The 12,181-nt window shown below is 39.2% G+C and overlaps 1 protein-coding gene across 2 annotated transcripts in view; it reads right to left on the reverse strand.

The window, feature by feature from the left end:
* Positions 1 to 1,068: 1,068 nt before the first annotated feature.
* The window catches only part of LOC119721280 (low-density lipoprotein receptor-related protein 2-like), a 135,259-nt gene continuing 124,146 nt past the window's right edge, over positions 1,069 to 12,181 (reverse strand). For both annotated transcript variants that reach the window (XM_038191277.1, XM_038191276.1), the window contains exons 76-86: positions 11,449 to 11,577; positions 11,054 to 11,195; positions 10,194 to 10,370; positions 9,489 to 9,712; positions 8,947 to 9,135; positions 7,616 to 7,762; positions 6,436 to 6,520; positions 5,562 to 5,623; positions 3,948 to 4,044; positions 3,476 to 3,581; positions 1,069 to 3,221 (exon numbers count right to left, since the gene is read on the reverse strand). In XM_038191277.1, coding sequence (XP_038047205.1) covers positions 2,982 to 3,221; positions 3,476 to 3,581; positions 3,948 to 4,044; positions 5,562 to 5,623; positions 6,436 to 6,520; positions 7,616 to 7,762; positions 8,947 to 9,135; positions 9,489 to 9,712; positions 10,194 to 10,370; positions 11,054 to 11,195; positions 11,449 to 11,577 — 1,598 coding nt within the window. In that variant the 3' untranslated portion in view covers positions 1,069 to 2,981. The remainder of the gene's footprint in view (positions 3,222 to 3,475; positions 3,582 to 3,947; positions 4,045 to 5,561; positions 5,624 to 6,435; positions 6,521 to 7,615; positions 7,763 to 8,946; positions 9,136 to 9,488; positions 9,713 to 10,193; positions 10,371 to 11,053; positions 11,196 to 11,448; positions 11,578 to 12,181) is intronic.

The raw sequence follows: 12,181 nt of genomic DNA on the forward strand, positions 1-12,181 counted from the left end.
AAATACTACAGAATACTACATGTGTTATGCACACGTGTATGGAAAGAAATGCATACTACAGGTAACTACTCAGTAGTGTTTTGTAGCTTTAGGTGTGGAGCAGAAATCATGCAATGGAACCACTATTCACTTTTTGGTAATAAGGGATCTCGATATCCATAATACGCACGGGGAAAAAGTGCACCTGTGCGCAGTATGAACATACTCACTTGTCATCAACAATCATGACATTCCACACTTGAATTTGCACAATATCAATCCCATAGTACTTTATTTTTTTACAAAACATTTGGACTCCCGATTAACCCAAAAGCAACATTTCTTTTCAAAAAACGTTCATGTCCAGGGCAAACAAACAGCAGTAAACAGTAGCAATGACATGAGTAAACACCGTTTTGCCATATAACGTTGAAACACCAGAAAAAAATGCAAAAACAATTATCACTATATAATGATATGCAATAGCAAATACAAGCAATTGACTTATCAACAGATGTTGGACTTGCCAAATGTAAAACACTGGCTGAAGCGTTTGTCTTTAGTTTGGTTCAAAGTACAGGGTGAGTAAAAAAACCAAAACCCAAATGTTGGGACCATTGTTTTAGTGAAGTTCTGCATGGAGCACTTCCAAAATCTAGGATATGAAAGCCCAATTCATAAGCTTTCTTTTACTGCAAGAATCATTCAAATCACTTAAGTATTTTTGAAGTTACGGAATTTTAAACACAACAGCCATTTTAAAGTTCTGTCCACGGATCACAAAAAAGGTGTACGTTCTTTCAGCAAAACGAAAACAATTCACACACATCCTTATGTGATTTGTTTTCGTTTTGCTGAAAGAACGCTGAACTTTTTTTGTGATCCATGGGCAGAACCTTAAAACGGTGGTTGTGTTTAAAATTCTGTAACTTGAAAAGAACATGAGTGATTTGAATGATTCTTGTACTAAAAGAAAGCATATGAATTGGGCTTTCATATCCTAGATTTGGAAAGTGCTCCATGCAAAACTTCACTAAACAATAGTTCCAACATTTAGGTTTAGTTTTTTTTACTCACCCTGTATTGTCATTCATGCATGTACCTGCAAGTGTCCAGTGCAGAATGTGTGCAACATCAAAACTATGAGGCTTCGAGCTCCATATCTATTGTAATTCAATAGCTGATTAACAGGTAACAGTTGTCAATAACCTGGAATGAGTATATTACCATATCCATCTGGTATATATACATGTACAGTATGACTCGGTGCTCGAAAATTGCTAAACAATAGACCACGTCTTCATTATGGGTGCGTAAACATTAAACATTTAATGTAAACAATGAACACTATTCTAGTACAAACAACAGTAATGAAACATCAACTTAAGTATACAAAAATATTTCATGTATGAAAGCAAAATAGACTGCTGGATACAATATTCTGTAAATCAATTAAGTAAAACCCCAGTCATGACAGGTTACTTGCTGTAAAACGTATGAATTTTATGTACAGATATGTTTCAGATATAAACTGTTCTTAGAAAAAGGAATGTTAAAAGATGTGCTGTTTAAAAGAGTTATAAAAAAAGTATTCTAGATACACTATAAAAATTGTCGTAAAATACCTTTCATCTCCATAAGTTCTTTTTACATGCATAATTGGTGTTCAAACTGTCAAACAGAAAACAGGAAAAGTAGTAACCAATCTAAATGAATACCTAACTGGACTTTATAAAAAAACCCAGCTACATGTATACCTACTGGGCTATTTGAATACACATATTTTATTGAATGAAATAACTGGCGATGAGAGATAACAATACAGTTCATGACTGTGTACAAAACTTCAGCAAAATCCCATCAAGTACTGTATCAAACTTGTTGCAAGTTATTAGGACTGTTTAGAACACCTTTTTTCAACACTACAATGTACTTTTTTGTTTTGTGTGTGAAGAGAAGGATACGTTTGATTCAACCAGAAGACTTTTTGGCTCTCCACTGTTACTCTATATAATGCAAGTGTACATGAGGTGGATGGGCTATGGGTGTTCAGTTAAGTTGTTCTCAGAGGTAACGTCTATGTCAGCTTTCTTAATCTCCAAACTTAAAATGGAAATTTGAAATCGAAAAAAATAAAAGCCACACACATTTTTATTTAATAGCTTTCAATGTGCATTTGAAAATAAAAACAGCCACCAAATGGAACTTTCTTTGCATGTTTTGTTCGGTGCGTTTTGAATTTAAAACAGAATGTGCCCAAAATTGATAAAGCAACTTTAAAATGTCCATCCTTAGGTTCTGAGTATCGTTGGTCTTTAAGTACACTGTAAACATAATCTCGATGGGCTAAGTACATTTAATCCTAACTATTTTACAGCTGTGCAGCTAAAAGCAGGATGCAAATCACAAATTCTCACATAGCCAACACTGCAAAATATGACTTGAAACACATAAATCTCTCCACTCAAAAGGAAATATCAGGAAAGAAACCATTTTTGTTGGCACATTTTCATTTCATTATGCAAGTTGAGCCACATTCCTTCTTACTGTTCCCTCCTCTTAGCACCATTCAGTCAAAAACTATTCTACTTCCTCACACCCAACTTCTACACTTAAGCATTGTCATTGCTTTCTTTGCATTATTTTTACTTTCTACCCATTTTCAATTCGGTACTATAATACGTCAAATATACACCCATTATACCACAACTCATTTTTAATTCATAAAAGCCTTTCATTATCACAACTACCAATGAAAAACCCTAATAACTTCAAAAAGATAGTTCAGCTGTGTACATGTTTAGGGGTGGATCCAATGGACATGGTCAGTCTTATTAACAAGCCGCACATTGTGCTTCAGAAGACTTCACAAATGCAAATGGCTTAAAAAAACATGTAGAAAGATTAAAAGCCTAGTACAAATGCTGCTTACACTGAAACAGAGATTATGAGAAAGGACTTATGAAAAACACAAATCATCTCAGGAAAACGCTGCCATGTTCTTACATTTTGTCCTTCGTCACTAACACCTTTGTGTCTCCTTCTGCCTCAGTAGGGGAGTAGGCGTGAGTTGGGAGACCAGTCTTCTCCGGCAAGGGACCAGCCTGGTCAGCTCCGAGGTCCACCTTAGGGGGCAGGGCTTCGGCCTGGGCCATGGGGGTCGCGTTCTCATAGTCACCCACAGCCTGCAGGGTGGGGGACTGCATGTTGTAGACAGGGTTTTCAAAATTGCCAGCAGTGGGCTGCCAGAATAAAATCAAGGAAAGAATGAAAAATTATTTAAGGAATTGATGTCAGTTCTTTATTCCATCTAAGCATGTGCACATTGAGGCTCCTAAGGCATAAAAATTACTACAAGTTAATTTGCCTATAAAATTCTAAAGTTGGACGATCCAAAGCCTCCTTGTGAAGGCCTATAGGTGAATTGGTTCTGTTGATACTAGTCACATTTCAGAAAATAATTTGAAATCAGATTTGAAATTACTGCTTTACTCACCCCTTTCTCAATGACCCCAGCCCCATCGGTTCCAGGGTGTTGAGTTGGCATTTCAATGTTGGCGCCGCCTCGATAACTCACTGCTCCATCTATACCAGGCTTGGGGCTACACAAAACATAACATTCAGGTTGATAGTAGACCAGTCAATCACAAGTGGAACCAGAGTTTTTGCATTTGTTTTTGTGACAAATGCAGGGTAATGGGGCAGGACACTATTCTGTTGAACGCTGTTTCAGTTCAGGTATGAAAAATAAATGTAAAAGTAGGAGACTAAGAGTGTACGATGAATAGATTTTTGTGATTGTTACAATTTGCGATCAAGTTGTTGTCGTAAGTCAAACTTTTTCTTTGATCAGGTCAGTGAACACAGCGTCTATGGATCTTTTTGTAGAACAGGCGCAAAATGTGTGTGTTTTTATCATTTCTGAGTGAGTATTAATTGGGAAAATATACAATGTGAATATGCCTCACCTGTTTCTTCTGCGACGGACGAGTATGAAAGCCAGGACAGCCACGGCAATGACAATGAGTAGAACCACCACAATGATCGCAGCTGTGGCTCCACCACCTTCATGAATAATTCAAAAATATGCAAATGACTACATAAGCATAACCTGACTTCAACATCAGTCACACCATATTCCTATTCACAAATTCCTAAAAAATAATGCGAAACCCCATCTCCCTGCTGTGACACCCAAAAATAAATAATACTGGTGTAAGGTCCGCCTGTTCAAAATATGGACAGAGGCAACTTAGATAGGTGGCAATTGTACACCATTCTGTAATCTAGTGTTAATAATCGTCGAATTAGAACAGCGCCCCCTATTGAAATATGGTACCAGCCCCTTCCCCCCCCCCCCTTAAGCAAAACCTTTCTGCGTTTTATCAAACTTGTGTACTTATAGTAGCTTAAATTCCATAAATTTGTATTATGGCACAAACTTCAAGCATACAATGTTCTCATTCAACATTTAAGACGTAGCGGTTCTTTTCCCGCCTTCCACTGCTGTGACCCAGGCTCAAATCCGGCTTGGGCCAACATGTGGACTGAGTTTTCAGTCCCTACCTGATTCTGTGGGGTTTCCTTAGAACATCATTATGGGGTTTTGCTTCCAACTCTAAAACTGTAATTTCTTCTCATTGTCTCCTCTCTACAGGTTTCTTCAGGCTTGCGAGGTACAGTGCCGAGGGCGCTTTTGAGGAATCCTTGGTTTCATTACAGAAATGATTTATAATAATAATAAGATAACCATAACAGGTATTAACTCTTTCAGTGCCCGCGACATTTCAAAAGTTTAACCCTAAAGCGCCCAACTTCGAGCTTTTGTGTTAATTATTCAAAATTCTATAAAAAAAAAAGTAAATAAGTTGTAATCACCAAACTTGTTGTATCTTACTCTCTGGTATATTCTTGTTACCTTCAAAAGTCAATATTAGTCATGCACCTAGTAATAAACCCTGAAACACTCTCCTGAACACAGGGGAATTCCGCACTTTTGCAGAATATACGTGTGTCGCGTCTGATACCCCTCCTCGTACAAACTCTGTTCATTATCATAAATATTGCCATGATTGTCACTTTTAGCACCATCATTATCATTTGTATCGGTATCCCAAAGTTCGTCTTCTGACTCACCATCCAGTTCTGAAATATCCATGGATTATTCTGAATCAGAAAAGTAATCCCTTACCCTGTCCAAATCGGCGAAAAAATACACTGATTTTCTCTGGAGATAACACGCGAGCTCGGTTTATGGGCGCCGCCATTTTGTCAACAAATCGAAACTCAGTGTGACGCCCTCTCACAAGAACTCGAATATAAAAATAAATACAGGTCGTACATGCATATAATTGGTACCATTAGAAAGAGCGAGAGCGCCCCCTTTTGATAACATGTTACTCTACCTCGTACATGTACGAGGTTTGGCGATTTTAAGCACGAACATTACCTCGTACATGTACGAGGTTGGCGCTTTTGGACTAACAAAAATACCTCGTACATGTACGAGTTTGGCACTGAAAGAGTTAACGTTTTGAAAAAAAAAAACCAAAAAAAATTAATCAATAAAAACAATTTCTTACCCGGGCCACCTGAACGTGGAGAAGCCTTTCCGCATGTATCCCCCTCAAAGCCTGATGGACATCTAAAATAAAGAGGAAAAACAGCGGTCCAGAATTAGCAATTTATCGAGGCTCCTGCATGACACTACTGTGCTTGTCAAGCCAATTGATGCTTTACCTCAATGTTTACTTCATACATAATAGAAATCTGGCTTTTTATTACACTACACCACTGACTCATCACCAGCTTTTGCTCAGACTGTACATGCAGTGGCGTAGCACTGTCATTTTTATTGGGGGGGGGAAATTTCTTGAAAAGGGCACTTGCAAATCCATGGTGAAATGTAGACATGTTTTTATCTGGACACTGACATTGACATCGTGCATGTGCATGCGTTGCCAGGCTGGTCATTAGTCTGCTCCCTGCCCTACATATTGTGCTAATTAAAAAGTGTTTACAGGTTTCAGATACATGACCATTGCTCCCTCAGTTTGGCTTCCAGACGCACAATTACAAAATTACATCACTGCCTACAAAATGGTGCCTGACTAAATTTAGTGCACGATATATGGGAACCCAGAGAGGCCACATAAAGCTTATACTCGATCGTAACCCCATCTAAAAACATGTTAAAATTGTGCAGCAGCAGGATTCCAATCAAACCAGTGAGTTTGGCGGTTTTGAGACATTATCTTACATTGAAAGTTTGGTGGTTTTTTTACATTTTGCCGACGCACACGGCTACGGCCACGCATACAAGAAACCGGAGACTTTTTGTTTTGGCCTAAGCATCCCAAGCTTTAGAGAATCAGACTTGCTCAATTTATTCCTACCCGTGTCCCTGAAAATTAAAGTTTTTTTTATGTAAAAACGACAGACATTGGGGAAACTTACTGGCACTTGCCAGGGGCAAGGCAGGATCCCCCATTCTCACACTGACAGATGGGGAGACCAGGCAATGGATTGGGTTCAACTTGAGCTGGGAAAAAACATACAAAAGAAAACAGATTTAAGGACAACAATTTTTTATACAATGAAATCATTTAAATGTGTATACTTCAGTATTTCAGCCAACAAAAATATGTATATTTTTCCCTTCAAAATAGCTTTTCAGGAGTGTTGTCTGGATTAAGGATTGTTGGCATTTTTTGGGACAGCTGTCAAAAACATTTGTACCAGTAAATAATTCTAATGAAATTCAGACTGTCTGCACTGTATGGCCACATGTGTTTGGTGCTCCCCCACCCCAATTCCATTCCCAACTACAGACACATCAATAAATGAAACATTATACAAATATAACATGGTTTGAGGGTGGACAGTCGATATTCGCTCCCCGAGGTATTTTATCAACTTCCAATACGGTCGAGGGGAGCTAATATCGACTGTTTACCCGAAATAAACCATGTTATATTTGTTTTACTATACTTCATACATATTCAGTTGCTGATTTTTTTTATATATGCACCTAAAACAAAATTTGGGGAAACTTGTACAGCTCACCAAAAGAATATTGTTGCTCAACTTCAATTACTAGTTTAGTTCTTTTGCAATATATTACAGTTACTACAATTGTAAATACAGTGTTTGTGTACAACTTTCTTTTGTAGAGGAGACATCTTTACACGGTCTATAAATTTTCTCCAGTACGGCATCATTGAGCTCTGGAAATTAACATTTACGCGAACCATGCAACCATGCATCTCTCCTGGGCGATGTTCGCGCATGCGTACTGCACCCGTGCGACAGTTCCTCGATTGCTCTGTAAAGCGCATGCGTAGTAGACTGTCGCACGGGTAACCCATGCGACAGTCTACTACGCATGCGTATTTACCCTGTGCGTGAATCCTCGCGCGCATGTTTAATAAACAGCAAGAATAACATCTGGTACGTGATGGTGAATTGACCAGTGAGAATTCGGCTCTCGATCATGAATATGTATGAGGTATAGTAATACATTACCCCCCCCCCTCCTCCATGCTATTTGCCCAACTTTTAGAAACATGTCATTGTCACTGTTTGGAGTTACTTTTGTCATACTTGTGACATTTCGGCTGACTATAAAGTCACTTACCTCCTCTGCAAACAGAAGTACTACCACGCTCAAAGACATCATTGTTTGGACATTCACATGAGAAGCCATCGGTGACACGATTTCCAGCGATTGTGGGCGTCAGGAGACACAGGTGACTGCAAGGATTTTTATCGCACCGATTGGTATCTGCAGATGGGAAAGATGGACATACATGTAGTAGCCGGGGTGGATCCAAGAATTTTTATGCAGGTAGTTGACCTGGTTGAGGTGTTACGTCACCACAGACCGACATGACTGAGGTACACCAAAGGCATGTAAGGACCTGAGATTTTCAATATTGCATAATGCTATTTGAAAAAAGGAAATGTGGGATTTTTTCCCTGATGACTTATAATTGTCCCCACATGATCTAGTGAACAACTTGTGTGTTTAGAACCCACAATTTTAAACAATGACTGCATACATGCAATTATATGCCATTGGAACAATTTGCATGTGAATGAGCACGGATACATAACATCTTATACACGGAAGTAACGGCATTGAAGTGTCTGTTACATCTCTCATTTTAGTCACCCTTGAGGGAGGACATGGACTTGTGCATTGGAGCCCTTAAAGCTTAAGTCCATCATTTGCAGCTATCCAAAAAGTAACTGATGTAATTATTGTTCAAAAGCATACTTGGTTTAAAGATAGCAATGGGCCGGACTAAAATCCCTGTGAAATTATTCTTTCTGGCAAGCTGTCATTTTGAAGAAATCAATGAAACAAGGCCACTTCCAACTATGCGTCTAAAGACGCATTCTTTGAAATTTTCGTATACTACATTTTTAATTTGGCGAACAGCGCGCAAGCGTTGACACGATGCATGCATACTCACGCGCATACTCACGCGCGGTTGCTATAATTCCTCGGTTCAGTGTGTGACATCGCGTAGCTGCAATTGGCTCAGTGAGAACCTGTCTCAGATGCTGAATTCAGGCCTAATTCAAAACATGACTCAGTAACTTTTGATTTGAAATCGAGATCCTAGAATATTGTTTTCTCGGAATATACAGCATTCACTGAGCTGAAACTTCATCAGGTTAGTTATTCAGCACCCTTCTTTAGATTTTGGTCACTTGCTTCAAACGAGCATAATGCACAAATTACAAATGATGGACGCTACCTTAAATAAAGTTTGTCTTTATGACCTAACCCACACAATATCAATGGTGGCGTTTGCCCTTCATTCATGCAAAAAAAGGTCTTACAAGATAGACTGCAATGAATGTACTGTGCCTATGAAATCACGTCGGTGAAGGCAGAAATGCAAACCTGAAGTTATATCTCCCTAACGCAAAAATCCATCATACCAAATAGTAACTCACATGATGTTGGGTATCGTTGGTCCTGTCGCACCACCAGCCCACTCGGCAGGTTGATATTGTCAATTAAGGTGGTGGGTATGCCGCGGCCGAGCTTGTCTAAGTTCAGAATTTTGCCGGCAAACTCGATTGGCTCGGTGGTGATGTGCAGGTACGATCCAAAGACTTCCAGTTGAAACGGATTTGCCAGATCTAAAACATATGAAGGTAAGTTGAGTAATGCTGTAAAGCTCACTTTTTTTTTTTACCATTGCAAGGCTTGAACATAATGTAAAGAAATAAGCAAGCATGGAATATGTTGGACATTGGCCAGAATGCAAAGATTACTGCACACTGTATTGACAAAACTATCAAGATAACAGGGTTCAAAAAAGTAGTGAAAGAAGTATCACCAACAAATGACAAGTAAATAGCTTAGTTCATTAGCTTGTCACTTGACATAAGACCAGGTGATTTACAATTGACTGATTTGTTGATTTGTGATGACTTTTGGCAGTCTATGATGACTATTTTGCTGAAATCGGAAATTTGTTGTGAGAACTTACCACTTCCTGCTTTGAGAACTTTACGGTTTTCCCCATTCCAGGACATAGAATCAATCCTGTTGTCCTTGTTGTCGCAGAAGTAGATGGTGTCATAGTTGGCAAAGTCGATGGTCAGCCCAGTGGGGTTGGAAATGCCATCAGCCACCAGCACCGTGCGACCGCCTCCGTTCATCCAAGCCATCTCAATCTTGGGCGTGGCCCCAGTGTCGGTCCAGTAGAGGAGACTGTTCAACAATAAACAACACTGACGGGTAATTGAAGTATTCTTCTGACTCTAATTTACTTGAATGGTAATTTTTCTCACCAGTTGGAATTGAAAATGTAGAAAAATTAACTAAAGTGAACTGAACCTTAAAACCTTTACATAATTTCAAGTGTAATTTCAGGCTTATTACGGTGATGAGTAAAAGTTTGGATAACTTTCAAAGGATCAACCTGGTAATAACAAAAAGGTGTTCACTTGACATTCAAGTCAGTTCTCAGACCAAGCACATCAGGCAAATTTCCATACTCATGAGCCAAACATGTCAGGTGGTGTTCAGTTATGAGGCGATGGAAGAATTGTTCTCTTTATGAATTTAGTGGTTCTTTGTTCATTGAGCCAGTCACTGTGCAAATGTGATGAATATACGGTTTAAAGTTGGTAAATAATGTTGGAAGTCCAACCGTCATTCCATCTTTATTTCATATAATCTCTTCGCTCACCCACGAAACGGATTGACAGCGATAGCAGTGGGCTTGCCAATGTCAGTGGTGACAAGGTCCTTGACATAGCGTCCGTCTAATTTGGCCACGGCGACACGCGGGCTCGGGGTTGGGGCCTGTCGTCTCTTTCGGCCGAAAGGGTTGGGCTTGATACCCCGATCTGTCCAATACACATTTCTGAGCAGGAAAAAAATGAAGGAAACAAGACAGTTAACGCTAATGGAGAAAGAAAGGCAGTCTGATGGCCATACAAGCCGTTTTCCCTGCCTTCCAATTCTGTTGACTACTGTTCAATTCTGGAAGATGTCCAAGAAGTGGTATAGGGGAGGGAGGGGCCAAACTAGTTTGGGCAATCTACATGTAATTTTTCTGAATGTTAAATATTTATATTTATTCATTTATTTAAATTCAGTGTTTTGGTATCAATTTTCCCTCCATAAATGATTAAATTGTCAGGCATGCAACTTGGAAGAAACAAAAAAAGGGGGAAACTCCGATCTTTACAAGATTTTGTACAGTGTTTTTTTATTTTTCAATGCCATAAGCCATAAGTGTGAAGTGAAAAACCAAGGAACTCAGCTGATTCGAGGAAATGTTGCGTGCCGAAATTGATTTAATTATTTTCACAAAAGAAAGTGGTATGCAATAATAGGAAAGAGGCTGCAGGTTTTTTTTAGCCTCTTCTTTAAAAACTACTGGCTCTGCACTGGCTCTGCCGTCTTAAATTGTATAGGTTTTCCCTGGATGAAGCTTTCTACAAGCTTCTGAAACTAAATTTCTTTTTCTTGTCACGTCAATTTAAAGTGGCATTCAAGAATTGTTGATGATATTTTGATCTTCAGTTAGGGTCTCATTCTTACCCAGAAACCCAGTCCACAGCAATACCCTGAGGGATGTTGATGTTACTGACGATTTCTTGCACCACTACCTCCTGGTCTTCATTGGCTGGGAACCGCCCCCTTTTGACGGCACTGTGAGCTATGTCCACCCAGTACAGCGCATCTGATATAAAAAAGATAACCGAAGTTCAAATGTTATTGACAATGTAGGTGTGTGCTTTTTACGTGTACTTTGGGATGGGAAACCCTTTGCCATAAAAGTTGGGCACCTGCTTGTTCATAAACTGCTGATGAAATACTGAAATATGCATCATCTAAAATGACCACCTATCATTGCTGCTGCTGGTATGCATTAGTGTAATGCTGGAGAGAAGCAATTGCAGTAAAGTGTCCAGCCCAAGAACACAAAGACTAACCTTGTCCCACGTGGTAATCCACATCTTCAATGAGGCCCTCCTGCGACGCTACCGCGGTGTACTTCTTGGTGTTGTTATCATACCTGCGTATGTCACTACCATCCCCAAAGATGAACGTCGGGTGATTGCCTGTAAAAAGGACAAATACAGCCACTTTTTCCTCTCTAATTTTCAGGTTTTTTCAACAAAATATGTTACTGAACAGCTGAATTAAAGACATACTGTATTCCCCTAGTTTTATAATCCAAAGTGGTTATTAGTGGTTATACGACTCAACAAAACCGGAAGTACGAGTGAACAAATACCATAAATACAGGACATGAAACATAATGTAGAAGGTCTAATGGATAGTTTGATGCAAGACAAACACTGTTGGATACACCTGCACTTTTGGGTACCACAGTTCTTGAATACAAATATAATTTCGTTCAGTTGAACGGGGCAGCAAACCAGAATGAAATTAAGTTCTTACTGTGGAATATCACGCCGCAGCGCAGAGGTGCACTGAGTTATGAGTCTTGGGTATATAAGTAAGGGTGTGGCAAGAATGTGCCATCTGCGTTCCAACAGGCAAACACTTCACATCAAGTATTGCAACTTATTTGTATTATTTGCAAGGCTTTTCCCACTGGGTTTTTATATCCTAAAACTAATGTTAATGAAGTTGTAGTGTCGGATTGGTGTAGGCATTATGATTATCTAGTATAATGTTAAGCTGTAAAGAAATTGAGTG

This window comes from Patiria miniata, unplaced genomic scaffold, assembly GCF_015706575.1.
Source record: "Patiria miniata isolate m_02_andy unplaced genomic scaffold, ASM1570657v1 HiC_scaffold_13, whole genome shotgun sequence".
Classification (NCBI taxonomy): Eukaryota; Metazoa; Echinodermata; class Asteroidea; order Valvatida; family Asterinidae; genus Patiria; species Patiria miniata.